This window comes from Schistocerca serialis, chromosome 4 (genome assembly GCF_023864345.2).
Source record: "Schistocerca serialis cubense isolate TAMUIC-IGC-003099 chromosome 4, iqSchSeri2.2, whole genome shotgun sequence".
Classification (NCBI taxonomy): Eukaryota; Metazoa; Arthropoda; class Insecta; order Orthoptera; family Acrididae; genus Schistocerca; species Schistocerca serialis.
In genome coordinates, this window is record NC_064641.1 from 513,330,851 (window position 1) to 513,352,323 (window position 21,473).

The 21,473-nt window shown below is 42.7% G+C and overlaps 1 protein-coding gene across 9 annotated transcripts in view; it reads right to left on the minus strand.

Moving 5' to 3' along the window:
• The window catches only part of LOC126475236 (pyrethroid hydrolase Ces2e-like), a 212,224-nt gene that overhangs the window by 155,424 nt on the left and 35,327 nt on the right, over positions 1 to 21,473 (minus strand). For 3 of the 9 annotated variants that reach the window (XM_050102916.1, XM_050102915.1, XM_050102914.1), the window contains exons 5-9: positions 19,677 to 19,876; positions 16,490 to 16,640; positions 13,361 to 13,542; positions 10,182 to 10,311; positions 1,414 to 1,546 (exon numbers count right to left, since the gene is read on the minus strand). In XM_050102916.1, coding sequence (XP_049958873.1) covers positions 1,414 to 1,546; positions 10,182 to 10,311; positions 13,361 to 13,542; positions 16,490 to 16,640; positions 19,677 to 19,876 — 796 coding nt within the window. The remainder of the gene's footprint in view (positions 1 to 1,413; positions 1,547 to 10,181; positions 10,312 to 13,360; positions 13,543 to 16,489; positions 16,641 to 19,676; positions 19,877 to 21,473) is intronic. The other 6 variants (XM_050102922.1, XM_050102919.1, XM_050102923.1 and 3 more) reach the window with 4 other exon arrangements.

Consider the following 21,473-nt stretch of genomic DNA (forward strand, 5'->3'; position numbering starts at 1 on the left):
TGTGACAAACATCTCCAACGCCATATCATGAGGTCGTATCTTTGTTGGAAAACGTAAGTAAGTACTACTTAAAGTTTATTACTTAATTATGTATACAAAAATAGAACATTATTTACTACAACGATGATTCCTTTGAGGAATTAAAACACTGCATTGTCAGAAGGACAAGAAACTTTATTTAATCTCAATGTTTCTTTAATTTTCTTTCGTACTTCCGTTCACATTAATTTTGAGTTATTGAGAACTAGTTTCGAAAATGTCGTTCATTTTCAAACTGTTACCTACATTAAAGTTTCATCATCAGTAAAAATGTAAAATGCAAAATATTATAGTATATGAACAGTTTACTAGACTTCTGTCTGTGCAAAAGACAAGAGTTCATTACAGATGGCTAGAAAGTTGTCTATATAATTTGTATTTTATATTTCGACAAAATGCACAATTTTAACGTAAGTAATGGTTTGATAATGAAGTAATATGTTTGAAATTAGTTAGCATTACCTCTTAAATGTGAACGTAACTACAACAGGAAATGAAAGACATAGTAAAAAATGACTAATTTTGAAACAAAACTTTAAACTTAATTATAATGCTTGGACGCATTTTTAATTGAAGCATAGTTTCTGTCCTACCCACTGCATACAGTCTCTCTGACGACAGAACTAAAATTCAGTTTCAGGCTTCAGTCAACTGAAATAATCTCCATAATTTTATCATTCTCGTTCAGAATTGTTCATGTACACGTGTGCTAGAATTGTTTGTGAATTATATGAAGACATTTGCATAACTCTATGGGAAAATCATGCTTCGACTCACTGCTGAGGATTTCCTTAAAGTGTGTCTGATAATGTGTAATTGTTGAACACTCCTAACTGATGAGGGAAATATTCTCACACTCAGCCCCTTAAATCAGGACCTGTGCACTAAAATCACAACATTATTTCTCTGTTTCATCTTCATGACACCATAGAGGCCAAATTCAGAGCAAAAGTATAAACACCACTCACTTGAATGCTTCTGTTTAACAACACGCATGGAAAGCAGGACGTCCCTAAATACAAATTGGTTGTAGCATACAGTTAGTCGAAAACTGACAAAGGAAGTAAGATGAAATTTATTCAGTCGTGGATATGCTGTAGACTCCTGGGATATAAAGACACTTAGTCGTAGTGAGATATGGGGTCTGATGAACATAGCCAATGCCACTTTGCCTGCAGACAAAGATGAATTTAAATTAAAGGTGAAGAGCTATTTCTGTGTAGCTCATTCTACAAATGCAGGAACAGAGTTTAATATTTTGTATGATATCACCTTCCCTTAGTTATATGGCAGAAGGTTCGCAAATCGTGTATGCTAATGAGACACTAAATATTTTAAAAGTTATAAAAGGTGTATATCAGATTCTACACTTACCCATATTTAGCAAAATTGGTCCAGTATCGGAGTATATTCCTGCGTACTTTATCCTCTTCTGAGTTGGGATCCAAATTGTACTCGGTATCCTTTCTCAAGAATAGGAATGGAAGTTCACCCGAGTGAGTGACACCTGGAACAAGTGAACAATAACGGCTCTCCTACTTGAAGACAACGCAGTTTAAAATAAAAATTGGCAGTAATACCGGATTTCCCAGTGGTGAAAATTGTTTCAGCTTTTAGTTGTATCATATGCTATTGCATTTCGTCTTTAGGAGTTTAAGTTGCATTGGACATACTGCTTACAGAGTATGTATCTTGCTGTTATTGTCAGTTATTTTCTCTAAAGAGCCAGGTTGAAAGTTATTAACTTACATCTTATTTCAGAAACATATACCAAACCAGTCCCTTCTCTACTGAAAATGAAAAGGTAGGAGCATGAACGTAACTTTCCAAAGCATTTTAAATTACATCGTTAGGCTTAAAATTCTTAGATTACTTGAAGCAAAAACCAGAAGTAACGAGAAAAGTAGATAGTACACAAGATATTTCATGTTGGTGCATCACACAGTATAATGATTATCATTGATATAGCAGACGCAGATATTTAAGCAGGGGAAGTCACCAGTTTATAGTCTAATTGGGGGTCTATTTACGTGCGTCGTGATGATTTACATCGTTCCATTTGTCCCTTCGTCATTAGCCCCCTCATTCCCCCTGTTGTGCCTGTGGCGGCATACTTCTTTAAAATTTAAACAACTGAGAAAGATACATGGAATTTCAGAAAGGTTCTTGAAAGTCTGGTACTTTGTCACTTTGTTTAAATACTCTAGCGCTGCTATGAGCATTGACATGAGTGCACGCCACTTTATTACAACAATTTAGTACTATGAGAGCGGGATTCGCACTTTAAGCAATTTACTGACAATTGCTGCTCCACCACTTCATACAAATAATTTAATACACACTTGGCCACACTCACGTGTGGATTACATAAAGGTGTTTTAATACAAATGGTGGGCAATGGCTTTACGCAACATCCAAAAGCGTGACAAGCGTGGCTGCTGCCAATGCCATTGACGGAGAGGTTTGCCGGTCCAGTGCAGTTGTTACTTTGAATGAGAATAGAGACTCTGGCCTCGTGTTTGGATGTGTCCGTCCAGAGTCCAGAAGGTATCCCCACTACATTGACAAAATTACAATTTCTCACTGTACGTCACGTGCACACACTGCAATACATCCACTGATCAAAGCAAGCGACACATCTAAAGCGTATTAATGAGGATCTGAAAGCCATAAAATTAGCTGTTATCCCAGCTGCTGCTGGAATGACAAGATTTTGAGACCCACTACAGCACCACGGAAAACAGCTACAAAAGTTATGACGTTTCTCGCTATTATGTATATGTTTTTGTGATTGTGTGTTTTGTGGAAGGGATTATTCACCAGAGAAAATAACTTGGTTCTGAAGGAACTAGCTTTTGAGATGTTGTGAGTAGATGGGCTTTGAGAGTTGTGATGTGGAATAGCTCATTGATGACATCATCGATGAGTCATCAGATTTTTCCCACCCCTTCCCTATGACATTGTGTGCTGTTGCAGGATTTCCCTCTTTCCCTCCCCTGACATCCTTTGACGTAGGCCAATTGTCCTATGTAGAAAATAGTAGGAAATTCAAAAATTGGTGAAAATTCAAAAGGAGCCTGATTATGATAGTGGGTTTTCCCCGTTCCGATGATGTGACTGTGGAAGTAGGGTTATTGTCCTAATCATAAATTGGCAGGAAATCCAAGATGGTGCAGTGTCATGTTGATGGAAGTAGTTCACTTGTGGTAAATATAGAATGTAAGATGATTTTTGGGTTTTTCCATCTGGCTTCACTCACGTGAGACAAAGAATGTTTACTTCTCCTCCATGTGGAAGCCTGCCTATTAGACAAAAAACACCAGTCTGGCTAGGAAAAAGGGAAAGTAATCAGTCTGCTGACCTACCTAACATGTTTCATGATGATGATGATTTATGGCGGAGGGCGCTAAACATCTAGATTAATATGTTTGCCAGAATGTGGGTAGCGATGCATCAATTGTCTCCGCACCATGCCGACAGGTTCGCCTCGCATCACTGCATTGGCTGCGTTATATTTTACAAAGCATGAAAGCCACACTTGCCTGTAATACGGTTGGTGAATATTACAATGCCCTCTCCATTAACGAGGCCCTGTCACTCAGATCACCTTAAACAAGACTATCCACACGCAAACTAGAGTGACAAGCTCCTCTGCTGCTGACCCAGTTGGCTCTAACCTGCTGCTTACTTAAAATTGCTCTTACCACTACGTTTTCTTGTGCACTACTAATCATATGCTCCGGGAGTTCCTTTTTCGTTTAACTTAACTTACAGTTATAGTTCTCCCTGCTGCCTCTTAGCCTCTTGGAATACAGTTCAAAATGATCTGAACAGTGGCTGGGTCCAAACTTCTTCTTGTATTCTGCTTCTTGTACACATAAACAAGTACTATGCTTAGCAGAGTAAGTTTCGCCGCAATACTTGATATAATAATGGTGAATGTTGTTTCTTTCTGGCACTTATTCTCCCTGTACCGATCTAGATGCTGCATTAGCGTCTCTACGGAGATACGGCCTTCCTGCTCATTCACGAGTTTGTATATGGATTGTATTAACTCGGGTCCTAAAGTCTGATTCGAACCAGACACATTCGTCGTTGGTATCATTTCCGTAGCCTCCCCTCGCCAATACAACTGAGTCTGCGCAATGCTCAAATGGGTCATTCCAAAATCTGTGGCAGACAAACGAACGTAGGTCCCACTATTTCTTGTATGTTAGCAATACAATCCCGTCCTGTTCCATCATTCTTTTCGCTGACGTGAGCTCTCCCTATGCGCAGCTGGCTAGTACTATCATTTCATCGAGGATTTCATCGAGGACAGTGTGCAACCAATTTGCCTCTGCATGTTGGTAGTGCAACTCAGGCGTAATCACTTATTTCGTGCAATACTCTCCCGTTTTCGACCTAGCAGTAACTTTACACCACAGGAGTTCTGACCCTCTTCCCCATACTGTTTGGACCATCCGAAACTTCAGTCCTTTCCAATTCTGTAACTCCGCTTCCTCCATTTCCACGTGCCCACTCTTGTACTCTGCAATTGGCAACAACCGCTGCACTCTTACCCTGATAAGTTTTTCAGCATCCCCCACTCAACAGGATATGCGAGGACTACATAACACTAGTACCATGAGTCCTTTCCTGCTACTGAAAAGGAGACTGAAATGTACACCTTCGCTCCTTTTGTCCTCGCTTCCACAGTGGCTAGTCGAAAGAGAAGGCAAATTTTCATGGCTAGGTTCCATAACCAACTATAATTCGGGTGGAAATACTTTTTGCACTACATGTTGCCCCTCCAGGTACTGATCCTGTGACAGTACGTTCACCCCCGCCGTTCCTGCCAAGCCTGCTGCATGGCTTCTCGCAATTCCGATACTTGTCTGCACGCTTCCTACACGCTGTTTTCCAAGGACTGCAACCACTTCATTAACACTGCTTCCCTGTCCAATATCTCCAGTTTGGCTTGCAACATCTTCCTGTTCTCGTGTACCTCATTAGCTTCCCAGTTAGCTGACTTAATAACCAGGTATTGTTCAAAATATCTTTCACTTAATTTGCGACCTGCATTGTGTGCTACTCTCTTGCTGCGCTGTTTCATTCTACTCATTGTCACCATTTCCACCATACAGTTGGTCCTCCTGATTTCCTCCATGTTTGCTGTCCTGTAGACAAGTTTTCAGAAACTGACCTTTCGCGTCGATCTAACGTCTCTTCCTCTTTGTATGCAGTATAATCGCCAGAACCTACGTCATCTCGTCTCCAAATTTCTCATAACTCCCATGTATCAGCGTACATTCCCCCGTTGCTCCTTTGAGCACTCAGTGGCTCTTTATACCTCAATTGACACTGTCGAAAGCTTTCTCCAGTCTCCTCGCCTTGTTCTGCATTTTCCATGCATTAAATACCAACTAGATCACCCAGTAGTGGCTGTTGATTACAAAATCTTCTAGCTTAGCGAATAGCACTCCCTTTCCCAAGAGTCGGTTGAGCAACACTTCCACTCCAACGATGACCAGTAGTACGGCTACGGTCCACACTTTATCTCTCTTGTCTCCTTTAGCACCCACCCTGAAGACAGGAGTAACTATTACCCTTTCCTCTACGTAAAAGCCCTCTACTGCCCCGCAGTAATTTCCCTCGCCTACGCTATCCATTATGCAATGCTCGCACTTATACCTAATAAACGCAAAAACATAAATTTTATCTCCTAGGTCTTCATATACATGTACTTCCTCTCATTGGTTCGTCTGCTCGCTCTTATGTACCTACTTTTTCGCTTTCTTCCTCCGTTCCAGCCTCAAAACTCCTGGAATAACCTCTGGAGTCCCCAGAAAGTTTTAACACGTTCCACATGTACCGTCCGCAGCTCGTGGTCGTGCAGTAGCGTTCTCGCTTCCCGCGCCCGGGTTCCCGGGTTCGATTCCCGGCGGGGTCAGGGATTTTCTCTGCCTCGTGATGACTGGGTGTTGTGCGATGTCCTTAGGTTAGTTAGGTTTAAGTAGTTCTGAGTTCTAGGGGGCTGATGACCATAGATGTTAAGTCCCATAGTGCTCAGAGCCATTTGAACCATCCACATGTACCATCGTCATCCTTGTCGGCGAGTGGATCTTGACGTTAGTCGGTGAAACAGATTCCACAGCTTGGTATAGCCCTTGACATTTTGCAAAAAATTTCTTCGTCTTCCCCTTTGGAGTTTAGAAAATCGACATTACCCGTTGGTCAGTGTTGTACTGTGAGAATCTTGCTTTACGGCTAACTGCTTTTTCTTGCTTCTCTGGTGCCTTTGTATTAGTTCTGCGCACCCTGTCCATTATTTCACATATCATTCTCGTGACCTCTTTAAAAAATTATCCTGTCTTACCATTCGTGCCTTTTAACGTGTCGGATAGTGACAGCATCTTAAACCCATATGCACTGAAGCGCCAAAGAAATTGATATAGGCATGGTATTCAAGTACAGATATATGTAAACAGGCAGGAGCTGCGGTCGGCAACGCCTATGTAAGACAACAAGTGTCTGGCGCAGTTGTTAGATCGGTTACTGCTATTGCAATGGCAGATTACCAAGATTTAAGTGAGTTTGAATGTGGTGTTATAGTCGACGCACGAGCGATGGGACGCAGCATCTCCAAGGTAGCGATGAAATGGGCATTTACCCGTACGATCATTTCACGAATGTACCGTGAATATAAGGAATCCGGTAAAACATCAAATCTTCGACATCGCTGCAGCCGGAAAAAGATCCTGCAAGAAAGTGACCAACGACGACTGATGAGAATCGTTCAAAGTGACAAAAATGCAACACTTCTGCAAATTCTGCAGATTTCAGTGCTGGACCATTAACAAGTGTCAGCGTGCGAACCACGCAACGAAACATCGTCGATATGGGCTTTCGGAGCCAACGGCCCAATCGTGTACCCTTGATAACATCACGACAAAAGCCTTTACACCTCGCCTGAGCCAGTCAACAACGGCATTGGACTGTGCGTGGTTGAATGCACCGCGTGACAGAACGAATTCTTTATTCAAATTTGGAAACACTAAAACTGAACTCGTTGTGAAAGCTTCTTTCAGCTTCTCAAAAGCACGCTGACAATCCTCTGACCAAACAAAGTCTGAACCGTTCTCCAGCAATTGCAATAATGTCCTGGCAGTACTTGCAAATCCTTTTACGAACCTTCTATAATAAATCGTGATGCCAAGGTACGATTGCAGTGTCTTTGACGATTCAGGTACAGGATATTCATGTTCAGCTTAACTAACGTTGGGTCCATCTCAACCCCACCCTTAACAAGAACGTGACCAAGGTATTCCACCTCTTCTGACATAAAATTACGCTTCTCTGCACTCAACATTGACCTTGCTCAACCTTAAGAATAGCTCCCTTAAGTGTTGTATGTCCTGCTCCATGTCACTCGCAAAGACGATTCAAGATACACCATGCACTGATGTGTTTTTAAACCCCTCAGAACCCCGTCCAGCAATCTCTGAAACGTTGCAGGTGCGTATTTCACTCCAAAAGGCATCCTCCAGAACTGATGATGTTCCCAAGCTGAAGAAAACGCTGTTTTTAGTCAGTGCTCATGAGCTACTTCTAGTTGATAGGAGCTGCTTTTTGAGTCCATCGCCGAAAAATATTTGCAATGGCCTAAATAATATATAGTTTCTATTAAGTTCAGCAAAGAGTAGGCAGCAATTACAGTCTTGACATTCAGGCGTCGATAATCGCAACGAAACCTATTTTTTCGTGATCCATCTTCTGATTTTTTTGGGGATTCCAACAACTCTCCTCAATAATCTCATCCTTTAGCTGCTGATTGACGATTTCCTCCAGAAGTGGCGGCAATTACCTCAGTAACCTATATGTTTTGCGCTAAATCAGTGATTCATTCTCTGTATTTGGTGCCTCATAATATGCACTGGTGGCTACAGTCGTTTTGGAAAAAAAATCCTTAAATTCCAATAGTAATTATTCCACTTTTTTCTTGCTCTTCCAGGATATCCATGTTAGCTATTAACAACCCTTGTGTTAAACTTCAGTCCTTGGCACCGGAATTATGGACTAACACAGGTTCCATTTTTCCGCATTTACCTCTTGTTTGCATACAGCCCTTCTTTTCACTAAGCAACCTGCCTGGTCCAACACTTCATTTACTTCCAACGGTTGTACCACGCACAACATCCTTACCGGTAGCCTAGACTTAACATTCTTAGTGTGATTGTTCATGGTTTAAGAGGTTTGTGATACTCGATGGAGTTCCCTTGTGGCATCGCTACAATGGCAACAGTTTCGGCCAACTCATACATTTTTCCATCAAGTTCCACCACAAGTACAATTTTCGCACAGTTCTGATGCAAGAAATTCAACCCCAGAATCATCTCATAACACTGACTTACATACGGCGTAGTTTCTATACATTGTCTGAACTAAAATGTACCCAGGAAAAAATCCATGTCCACTGATCCCAACAGTGTGAAATCTTTATCCCCGATTCCATGCAATCTATACCATGTTGGGTTCCACTGCTTATGTTCCACCAGGTCCCACTGGCAATCGACACGTATGCCTCTGTGTCCAACAACATCCTGCAAGTCTTCTTCCCCATTACTCATTTCACAACACGATTCACCTCTGCATACGATTCTGTAGCATATACGAGTAATTTTACTGGGAATGCCTGTAATTGGACCTCAGGTTCTCGTTGGCGTTTCCTGTCAGCAGTGAAGAAATCAGCCAGAGCCCCTGTTTGCACTGTCCATGACATTTCCGAAGACAAACCTCTTAAAAATGCGTCAAGCATCCTCTGCCCAGCCTCCCGTAAAATTACTTCATTCACTACAGCATCCTGTCCCAATCGTATGTACAACTGTTAATCTTTCTTATCCTATCCGCGTATTCTTCTAGTGATTCATCATGCTTCCGTGCCATGCCCAACTGTTCTCTAAAATGTTTGGCACTGTTATGCTTCCTATACCTTTGAACTACCTCCCTTTTAAATTCTTCAAATGTTTCAGTTCCCTTTTGCTTCCCCAGTTAATCTTAATTTTGCTACCCTCAAAATTCCTTCTCAGACCGTCATTCCATCTCTACCAAATTCCTAAGATCCTTCACAAACGATACCACATCCTAGGTTGAGCTACAAGAGAAAGGAGCAGCTAAATTCACAGCTGCCAAATCTGCACTTTGCTGTGTCGACTGCGCTTCTAATACACCATGCATCTCCTTATTAACTACTTTTAACTGTGCTACCATTTCCAGTAACAAAGTTGGAGAGAGAGATGGTGGGGTACAGGATGGTTGGGGGCGGGGGGTGATGATTTTAGGGGTCTTGAGTGGATCTTTATGATACAGATAAAGATAGACGAACTAGAAACAGCAAACTTCCAATTCTTATAAAAACGTTGAAACAGTGTCTGAGGTTTCATGCATCTTTAATCAGGATCTGTTGCGTACAGTAGCCCAGCAGAGCGGGCTGGAGACTGTGGCGGAGTTGTAAAAACAGTTGAGTGTACGAGAGGGGACGCTTGGCTGGTAACATGTGATTCGCACGTATACTGATATTACTGGAACTGAATCACAAGAACATTATATATATTTATTATGTTTCTGTTTGAAGATATTTACACAGGCAAAACTGTAAAATATAAGTGATGTCGTTATTTTAAACTGAGAAACGAAAATGTTTGTAGTGTATTCGTTCCTAAATATGGTGTTTTTTCTCGTTAATGAAAATTCTATTTTGCAGCTGAAGCAATGTGCGATCCATTACGACCCATACAAGATGATTTCCTGTATTGGAATCAGTGAAGTTGTCTAGAATGAAATTATTTACTTCTGAGATTGGTGAGACTGAATTAGTGACAATGTTGGTTAGTAGTGTAGACAAAGTTGGTGATTACGAAAAGAGTAAGTGACTGAGAACCTCATCGAGGACCTAGTACGTTAAGAAAGCGCAAAATTAGATAAAAAAAAGGCTGGGACAATGGCTAGATAATAGGAGATCTTGAGTGTAGATGATTTCTTTCAAACTACATCTTGTGGTAAAGAAATCTGCAAATTTAGTAGTACACTTAAACTTAATTTTCGTCAATTATCCGCCTATGGTCTACATGTAAACACGTTACCTTGAAGTTCTTTGTACTTACCCCATTCTGTGGCATTCACATGTTCACCGCGGTAATCAAACTCATAATAGAACACTGGCAAGTCAGTGATTTCAGTCACTTTCCTTACGAGAGCGTCAGTAGGTTCGAAACTTCCCTTGTCGAGGTTGAACTGTCTCAAGGAAAGAAAAGTAACTAGTTATTTGTATCACAGGGACACTGAGATGAATAAGGAAAACTTTGCACTTTATTTGCAATAATTGTGAAGTTCTCTTAAGACTACATTTAGCTTCAGATGTATCAAATGAAAGTATGGAACTTATTTGCATTCGATGGGTAGTTGTCTAGTAAGACAGCTCTTACAAAAGCTGTAATGGCGACAGGATTGCATTGTGCGACCGTTAGACTCTCTGAGCACAAAGTACCATTCAGAATACCACAAAAATACTCTGTCAGAGAGAACATAGAAACACTGCTGTGTTCAGTAAAATCTGAAGGATGGAAAAATATCGTGAATAAAACAATATCGCTCCACAGATGAACCGATTTACGCCTTTTTTAAATGCGTAATGAATACTGCTCGATGTTTGAAGAAGAAAACGTACTCAAAATTAATATAGCGATTACAAACGCCCGCAAATGTTCAGTGCATAGCGATATATGAATAACATTTACAGAGAATGTAAAAGAAAGTTCAAAATTATTTTTTTCATACTTCATATTTCTTTAATATGAGGCAACACCTAAGCGATAATCCATTTCATGCCTTAGATCCTGGAGTATATGTGAAATCACCGACATGGGCGCATTAGCAACGCACATTTTGAGTTCTGCAATTACGAGATTTTTGGTAAAACAGGCACATACGAATGTTTCATATGATCCTATAAACAGAAATCCACAGGTTTCACGTCCAGAGATCAAAGTGTTAAGAGCAGAACGTAGCGTCGGAATGCACAGTAGGACCAGTCCTAAAATTTTGAAGACGTTGATCTAAAAAGATCGAAATTTTGAACGGCTTTTTACATCCTCTAAAACCCTTAGTGATACATCGCTAAGCATTATATAGTTACAGCCCTTTGTAATACATATATTCATTTTGTGTTGTCTTACATAACACACGAATGTGGCAGACAGTCGCAGATTCAGAACCATCAAAATTCTTTAAAATATATACACTGCCTGACAAAAAAGTGAAGCGCCCTGAAGGAGAGGAGGAAACGACAACAACATTCATGGTTTGAGGGGGTACACGATGTTTTAGCGATTAGAAAATCGGATCAGAATCAGAAAGAACTTGGCAGCATTAGCCCACTTATGACTATGACGCTACACCTCCTTTGACGTGGGTGATGCTCTGATTCTGTTAAGGAGAGTGCCATAAAACCTGCCCACAACTGTTGTAACTGCTTCGTGATATACTTGATACTGACACTGGGTCTGAGTATACGCCCGAGGTGGTCCCACAAAAGTTCTATTACATTTTTACATTACGTTTATCGTTATCCATGGATCCCTTGGAGAGCAGTCTCTGGGATGTGGAAAGAACAGATCTGGGATCTTGCTAACCACGGGAGTTCCTCAACGTATTTCAGACAGTACATAAAGTTACTTGCCGTGTGTGGACGAGCATTGTCCTGTTGAAATATGGCATTGCGATGCTGTCGCATGAGAGATAAAGCATCAGGATGCAGGATGATGACGTATCAGTGTGCCGTGAGAGCCTTTTCTACCATAACCAGTCGTGCTCTGATTTCAGAGCCGATGGGTCCCCACAACATGACTCCGTGTCTCTCTAGAACATGGGAAGGATAGAACCTTTCACCAGGTCAGTGCCATATTCGCCGACGAGTCTCCGCTGAACAAAACACAACGCCATTCATCAGCAGTCCCCTTTTTCTGGTCACGCTGTTGCAACTCCTTACGCAGTTCTTTGTGTTGTGCTGACGTGAGCCTACGCGCTGGATGGTAATTCCTTAGTCTGGCTGCTGCTCATCTGCAACCAGTGGTGTGGCATGAGAAAGAATCTTGCAGGGGTGCATTACTTTTTTCGGAAAGCAAACGAAGATATAAAGGGGCTATGATGTGCTTGGCGTACAAAATTGCGAGGCTTCTTTGTGGTGGTCTACCAGAATCTTATCGACGAGTAGACCAACCTTCACATTCCCAAGCATTCCAATATAAGGCCACTGTCGCACACGAATGACCCCCCAAAAATTTGAATGTTGCATGATTCGACCAGCCGGCCAAGTAGAGACCCACAATGAGATCCCTTTCAAACTCCAGCAGGAACTGATAACGCTGTCTCACATGAGTATGCAGCTTCTTCGTGTTCCTGACAACTATAATCCAACATCTGACAATGTTCACGCCTCTTGTTACCAGAAAAACAAACAAAATGAAACATTAGCAACATTACAGCACTCTGGTGGTCGTTCCACCTATTACAGAGAATTGCAACTCTGATCATCTACACACCAGCTGATCGCATATTCGTTTTCGAAGTTCCACTGAGATCCTATCGTGGTGCCTGGGTTTTCACTTTTTTGTCAAGCAATGCAGATCTCGTCATTTTTCAGGTCAATATTTCCTCCACCCCAGGTTCACACTTAAAGGTGATTCGGGTTATCAAAATTACTACGGTAAGAATTTTGTCTTGTAAAGTTTGCAAGGACATACATTCTCCCGAAACTCTTTCTAAACTGTCAGTGGTTTCTTATTACACGATCACATCGTCGTCGGAACATTAAGTCATAATCGGCCTTCCTGCTTTCCTTCTTGTAGTAGCACATGGATTTTTATACTAGTGTGAAAAAAAGATAAAGTAACAGTTGCACACAATGGGTATTCGACGTTTTCAAATTTTCCTGATTTTTCTCCTGATGTGTTAAAAATACTAGGAATTATTTATTGCAGTTTTGCAGCCTTTGAATCTACGTCTACATCTACACCTACGTGGCTGCTCTGCAAATAGTTGTGATGTGACACATTATTATAGAAATTAAAATAAAGTACCTATCCTGATCTCCCATGAGATTTTTTTAAGTCCAAAACGAAAAACATTAAAAATAACTTAACTGTTAGTAAATAATAGTGATGGCTTGCCGCCCGTAAATAATGCTCAATTGACAATGTAAGGTACGGTGCAAAATTTCAGACACGTGTGATCATTAGTTCTTTAGTTCTCCCACTGCACGCTAGTAGAGGTAACAATTACTCACATACACCAGAGCGTCAGGATTATCTGCAGAGATAGTGTCGTTGCCGAAGTAGAACTCTCTCACTTTGGCTGCTGCAGCTTGTTGTTCCTCTACTGTTGACAGGTGCAGACAGGGCCCGACCGACTCCACAAACTGGTTGTTGAGAGTGTTGATCCTATCGGGCTGGTTAAGTATCCCAAAACCTGAACAAAAACAGACAGCAGTAAGTACCGAAACTAGATTCGTGCACGCTGCAGGTTTCAGCACACTCAGGTCGTGTCTCACAGCCTGGCCGTTACGGGCCACGGGCTAGGCCTCCTGAGTCGTCAAGCTGGCGAGCTGACAAGGGAGTGATCTCAAATCTCATGTCGAAATCGGCAGTAATTTTTTTAGTTCTCATAGTTAGCGCCACTACAAATACACAGTACAAATTTCAGCTGCCAACACACACTGCAAGTCCATTTTCTGGTTTGACACATGCCAACTAAGAAAGTGATACCCTGGTTATCGCTAGCTATTGTTGTTGCGCACATGGTGCACATGATCGGGAATTGCAGCCCTAGCATTATCACTGCAGCACTCGGTGAGGAGGCTTTGTAAAGAACGAAAGCTGATTTGTATCTTGAGATTCTTCCGTTTGGTCCATGTTTGCAAAAAGAACAATATGGGATTGTGGGTCCGCCTTGCTGCAAAACACTATTGTGTAATGTTCGTTCCGAACCTAGTTTCAGCGACAATGCCGAAATCATCAGTAGGTTTTCCTTTATTTGAAAAGATGCAAAATTAGCATTGTTAGAAACATTACAAAATGTTATCATACGTGTACTGTTTGGTTCCAGATATTGTATTATATGAATACTTTTATAACACCTATATACTATAGAATGAAATGAACACCCTTAGCTGCTTACAGGCGTTGACATATGTCAACGGGGACAAATGAAAATATGTGCACCGACCGGGACTCGAACCCGGGATCTCCTCCTTACATGGCAGTCGCTGTATCCATCTCTTTTTTTTATCTTATTTTGTTCGTTCTTGTTCGTTGCATTTGTTCGTTGCGGACGTCCCATGACAACGAGTGAAGTTCGTTGTTGATTCATGCACTCAGTTTTTTTATTGCAGAGGGCAGCTAACCCTCTGACCGAACACGCTGAGTTACCGTGCCGGCTACCCATCTGAGCCACCGAGGACACAGAGGATAGCGCGACTGCAGGGATTTATCTCTGGCACGCCTCCCGCGAAACCCACATTCTCAATGTGTTGTCCCGCACCACATTCGTAGTGCCCCCGCCCATTATACTCATTACTCGCGGCGCGTTGCCGATTCCCGTAAGAGTTCGGGCACTGTTTGTGCATTCGCATAGAAGAAGAAGATGGTCAAGTGGCCGGTGAGCCTTAACTATATATATACTAAAATGGTATCTGTTCTTTCGGACATGTTCGAAAGAACAGATACCATCTTAGTATATGCCTATTTACTTTTATGTCACAACATGGATTCTACGTTTGTTGACGTTTTCCTGGCATATTTCCTGTGTTTAGTTGTCGTTTCTTTAGCATACAGCATGTCATCTGGAACTCCATTAGCGGCTATTATTAATACAATTAACGTAAAGCGTCGCTGTGTACACATCAGTGCATTTTTTAGTCAGCGTCACAATGTTCTTTAGTTGCAATCACTGATACTCTGATGTTTTATTTCCTCTATTCCAAATCTGATTATTTGTTGAGCCTCCATCCATGAGCCTTGATGGGTCCATCAGTACAGCCCGACTGCCCCGTCCTCTTCCGCCAGTGGAGTGATTGGATACAGTATGCAGGGGTATGGGGATAGCACTTGAGGTCAGAAATGGAGAGAGTCCTAGACTATTGTTTCGGGTGGCATACTTTACAAATCAAGGCACGACTGCTACATGAGTGCAAACGCGCTTCCGTTGTTCCCACTGTAGTTCCACGAGTATGACGTGTCTGGTAACTGTGACGCTGCGGCCGCTTCATGCTCGACTTTTTCTCTTTTACTGAAGCATGAAGGAGATCAAGGCTAGTGGTGACTTACTGTAACCATGGAAGACGAGAAAACGAGTAACAAGTCGTTAAGGCCGATTCTCGGGATTAGATGGCCTAACGAAGCTGTGTTTTGTGAGACTGTACAGGGTGTAAGAGGAAAATTGCTTGATGCAGTGTACACAGTTCCAAATGTGTTCCATTACAGGAGTGATGTCTGGAATAGGTGAATAAATATTCACTCTCACACAGACACACACAGGGTGAGTCACCTAACATTACCACTGGAAACACCTACCAAACTACAACAAACACTGAATAACCAATTATGCAGAACGAAAGTGAGAAGATGGGCTGGTTTAAATAGTTCATACAAACCACTGAAAAATGCACGGAAGGGTGATTTTCAACACATACTTCTGTTGTTTTAAATGAAAAAATAAAAATGGTTTCCGTTTTAAAAAAATTTAAGTACGTTTTGAAAAATCATACTTCCGTGCATTTCTCAGTGGTCTGTATTAACCATTTACACCAGCCCTACTTCTCACTTTCGGTATGCGGAATTGGTTATTCAGTGTTTGTTGTAGTCTGGGAGGTGTTTCCAGTGGTCATGTTAGGTGAGTCACCCTGTATAGAACGGTATTCGCTGCTAACTGATCAGTCATTATATTGGTACAGAATGATTGTCAGCCCTAATGGTTGCTTAAGTCATTTGGTCAGCTTGGACACTGAAACTTGCTCTTGAAGGTGGATATAAATCCGAAATCATGAGTCTGTGAAGTAAATGATCATACTGCCGGAAATTTCTTTCAAGAAAGTTGTGTATATAACGGAAATGCCACGAGTCCGCCGCTATACTTGCGAACTCGTGTACTCCCTCTCGTTTCTGAGCGAGTCCAGTCCACTTGTAACCGACAACAGCTACCAGTGACAAGTGAGCAGCGGCGACGACTCACAGGTCGAGTCTAGGAGCACAATGAGATAGAGTTCGGAATGACGTCATGTCACTCGCTAGCGAGTTTACACTGAAACTATTAATATTTTATCGGTGATTTCGGTATATCCCACTAGTTTGTACTAATATTATTACATCGTTTTACGGATATGATGCACTCCTCTGGTGTATAATTTGTAGATACGTACCAATTTCAGCGGAAGTGACGCCTGTCATGATGGGCACTCGCAGGAAACGGCCATCGATGAGCGGCTGGATTGGAGGTTCTGAGATGAAAGCACCATCATGCTCTGCTTCGATATGCGGTGACCAGAGAGCATACGAGTATAACAGCTTCTCCTGAAACCAAAAACTTGTTCTCGCAGTAGATACATTTATTACTTCCACCTTGTAAACAGCACATTAACAAAAAGTGAGTCCATGAAAAATATTCTTCTTGTTTCCAGCTATCCTGGTGCCCGTATCCGGGCTCTTTATTGCCAGTCTCATGAAAATCTTGCATTGTCAAACTATTTGATACCACTAGTGGATCTACTTACACAGGATTACTATTACAGGCTTCTAGCCTTTGTAGAGGAGACTTAATAGACAAAGTTCTAATAAAGAACGGTGCCCATTGATGAAACGTTTGAATACAAAATTAGTTTGAAGATCGGATCACTTTCACATTTCGCACTTCAAGGTATGCACATCAATTGGGAAGAGTCAGTCACCATTCTAATTATGACATCTCATACCATTTTCATTTGACTACAGCAACGGCTGCAAGAAACTGGTACACTCCTCAAAAGAATTAGGCTTTGGGCGTCTGCCGTACTCCACTGGGCAGTAATTGAGGACTGTGTATGTTACCAAATTATACCTTTATCTTTCACAAATTAATGCATCAATATTGGTATAACTGTGCTTTGTAATTTTATAGGTAATTCTAACTTATTTTAATGCATCCCTCTAATTTTTGTCCCGTATTACATTACAATTGTAGGTTTGAAGCTGATCAAGTGATGATCGAAACCGGTCACTTTTTTATAAACGTACCTTACGATCTAGACTATTATAATTAATTTTAAATGAAATCAAGTGTATGGACAGATCATTTGCTTCTCTTGTACATCCTATTACGCTCTACCAGCATCGTGAGGCTAAATGTATATTCAGTTTCAGAGACGGAACGTGCTATCCCTCTGCCGCTAAATACTTTCGTCCTCTCAAACTCCATAGTGTCACCTGTTCAGCTCTCAAACAGTCCAATGTGAGTTTACACGTTAGATAATGGCCTGAACCGCCAAGTGTCAGCATGCGAAGGTCGTCGAATGGTATGTACGTTTTCACTAAACACACTGAAGTGACAAAGTCAAGGAATAGCGATATGTACATATGCAGACTGCGGTAGTATCGCGTACAAAAGGTATAAAAGGGCGGTGCAATTTATACTTAAGTGATTCTTGTCAAAAGGTTTCCGACTTGATGATGGTCGCACGATGGAAATTAGCAGACTCTGAACGCAGAATGGCAGTTGGAGCTAGAAGCATGCTACATTCCAATTCGGAAATCGTTAGGGAATTCAATATTCCGAGATCCACAGCGTGAATAGTGTGCCGAGAATATCACATTTCAGGCGTTACCTCTCACCACTGACAAGGCAGTGGCCGACAGCCTCCGTTTACCCAACCGAGAGCAGCGGCGTTTGCATAGAGTTGTCAATACTAACAGACAAGCAAAACTGCGTGAAATAACTGCAGAAATCAATGAGGGATGTACGACGAACATATCTGTTAGAGCGAGCGCCTTTGCTAGCAGCACGACATCGCCCTGCGCCTCTCCTGGGCTCGTGACAATATCGGTTGGACCCTAGACGATTGGAAAACCGTGGCCTGGCCAGATGAGTCCCGCTTTCAGCCGGTAAGAGCTGATCTTAGGGTTCGAGTGTGGCGGTGGAGCAGACCCCACGACGCTAAGTTATCAACAAGGCATTGTGCAAGCTGGTGGTTCCTCCATAATAGAGGGGCTGTGTTTACATGAAATGGAATGGGTCCTCTGGTTCAAGTGAACCGATCATTGACTGGGAATGATTATGTTCGGCTGCTTGGAGACCATTTGCAGCCATTCATGCACTTGATGTTCCCAAACATGCCACTGGTCAACAGTTGTTCGTTATTGGTTTGAAGAACATTGTGGACAATTCCAGCGAATTATTTGGTCACCCAGAGCGCCTTCCATGAATCCCAACGAACATTTATGGGACATAATCGAGAGATCAGTTCGTGCACAAATCCTGCAGCGGTAGCACTTCCGCGGTTATGGTCGGCTATAGAGGCACATTGGCTCAGTATTTCTGCAGGGGACTTCCAACGACTTGTTGAGTCCACAACACGTCGAGTTGCTGCACCCGCCGGACAGTAGGACGTCCGACACGATATTAGGAGGTGTCCCATGACTTTTGTCACCAAAGTGTATATTCTGCTAGTTGATTATTTTTATTTCACCCTAATTCTAATTCTGCCACTCCAGCCACTCTCACCCCCTCCTCCTCCACAGAAGAGGTGAAATGTCGTAGGGAACGGCACCAATAAACGAATGACCACAAAAACGTTTGGATATGACACTAACACCTATCATCTATATTCATTCTCTCTATCAACAACTTCTCATACCCACTTCTGCACGTAGGAATGCTATGCATTTCTTATCCCAGATCTACATACAGACAGAAGCTGATAGATATGAGTACCACTTTTTTTGAAACTGTTCCACACATTCCAAACTTATGGTTTAGACGTGACCCCCATCCCAATCCGACTCTACACCTCCGCCATGAGCCGGTTGGCTACAGAACTGTTACCACTCAGCCAGGCAACAATGAATACTATGGATGTGACACGGATATTCGCCGTTTTGGACCATCTTGCGTCAACTCGTCAGATCCCAAATTCCAACCTCCCCCACTCCCGCCTAACACCTAGGAGTGAAATGCCACAGAAATTCCACCAGTCAGATGAGCACCATTGAAAACCATGGATTCGTCACACGTCAGTTTGTGTACGATTACTTTTACGTATCTTCCCCTCGATATCCTACCTTATCGATAAGGATGCCATGGCAGTTTTACCCCAACAGCGTATTTTTACTGATAGTCAATCAAATGTATTACAAATTTGCGTGAAATTTTTCCAGGCGATCCTGCAGTATGCTGCTGGAACCGACACAAACATACATATGATAAGGATACTGTGCTCTGCTGCTGGAGTGATACCAATTAAACATATATTTTACATATACTTCAGAGCATTAATCTTTTTAGTCATTATGTGAATGTGTATTTGCCGAAAATGCACCATTAGATGATGCTATGACTGCCAAAATCACACATCAAACCTCGTCTGTCAGTATGAGTGAGCTGTCCACCAGCAGGTCTGTAGCGTTGACAGAGCGCAGGAAGTCCACCAGCTGCTGGGAATCATCCGTCTCGAAGCCCAGGGCAGCCCCCAGCCTGAAGGCGTTCCTACGAGCCGCTTCCAGGGGAGCTGAGGACCCGATGAAGTTACCGCTCTGGATAATCAGCCGCGAGAACAGGCCTGTCGGAATGACAAACAGTCGAAATAGTGAGCTATTTACTTTGTATGTACACTACTGGCCATTAAAATTGCTACACCAAGAAGAAATGCAGTTGATAAACGGGTATTCATTGGACAAATATATTATACTAGAACAGACATGTGATTACATTTTCACGCAATTTGGGTGCATAGATCCTGAGAAATCAGTACCCAGAACAACCACCTCTGGCCGTAATAACCGCCTTGATACGCCTGGGCATTGAGTCAAACAGAGCTTGGATGCCAGATACAGGTACAGCTGTCCAAGCAGCTTCAACACGATACCACAGTTCATCAAGAGTAGTGACTGGCGTATTGTGAGGAGCCACTTGCTCGGCCACCATTGACCAGACGTTTTCAATTGGTGAGAAATATGGAGAAAGTGCTGACCAGGGCAGCAGTCGAACATTTTTTGTATCCAGAAAGGCCCGTACAGGACCTGTCACGTGCGGCCGTGCATTATCCTGCTGAAATGTAGGGTTTCACAGGGATCTAATGAAGGGTAGAGCCACGGGTCGTAACACATCTGAAAGTAACGTTCACTGTTCAAAGTGCCGTCAATGGGAACAAGAGGTGACCGAGACGTGTAACCAATGGCACCCCATACCATCACGCATCGTGATACGCCAGTATGGCGATGAGGAATACACGCTTCCAACGTGCGTTCACCGCGATGTCGCCAAACACGGATGCGACCATCATGATGCTGTAAACAGAACCTGGTTTCATCCGAAAAAATGACGTTTTGCCATTCTTGCACACGGGTTCGTCGTTGAGTACACCATCGCAGGTGCTCCTGTCTGTGATGCAGCGTCAAAGGTAACCGCAGCCATGGTCCCCGAGCTGATAGTGCATGCTGCTGCAAACGTCGTCGAACTGTTCGTGCAGATGGTTGTCGTCTTGCAAACGGCCCCATCTGTTGACTCAGGGATCGAGACGTGGCTACACCATTCGTTACAGCCATGCGGATAAGATGCCTGTCATCTCGACTGCTAGTGATACGAGGCCGCTGGGATCCAGCTCGGCGTTTCGTATTACCCTCGTGAACCCACCGATTCCATATTCTGCTAACACTCATTAGATCTCGACCGCCGGCCGAAGTGGCCGTGCGGTTAAAGGCGCTGCAGTCTGGAACCGCAAGACCGCTACGGTCGCAGGTTCGAATCCTGCCTCGGGCATGGATGTTTGTGATGTCCTTAGGTTCGTTAGGTTTAACTAGTTCTAAGTTCTAGGGGACTAATGACCTTAGCAGTTGAGTCCCATAGTGCTCAGAGCCATTTGAGATCTCGACCAGCGCGAGCAGCAATGTCGCGATACGATAAACCGCAATCGCGATAGGCTACAATCCGACCTTTATTATAGTCGGAAACGTGATGGTGCCATTTCTCCTCCTTACACGAGGCATCACAACAACGTTTCACCAGGCAACGCCGGTCAACTGCTGTTAGTGTTTGAGAAATCGGTTAGAAACTTTCCTCATGTCAGCACGCTGTAGGTGTCGTCACCGGCGCCAACCTTGTGTGAATGCTCTGAAAAGCTTATCATTTGCGTATCACAGCATCTTCTTCCTGTCGGA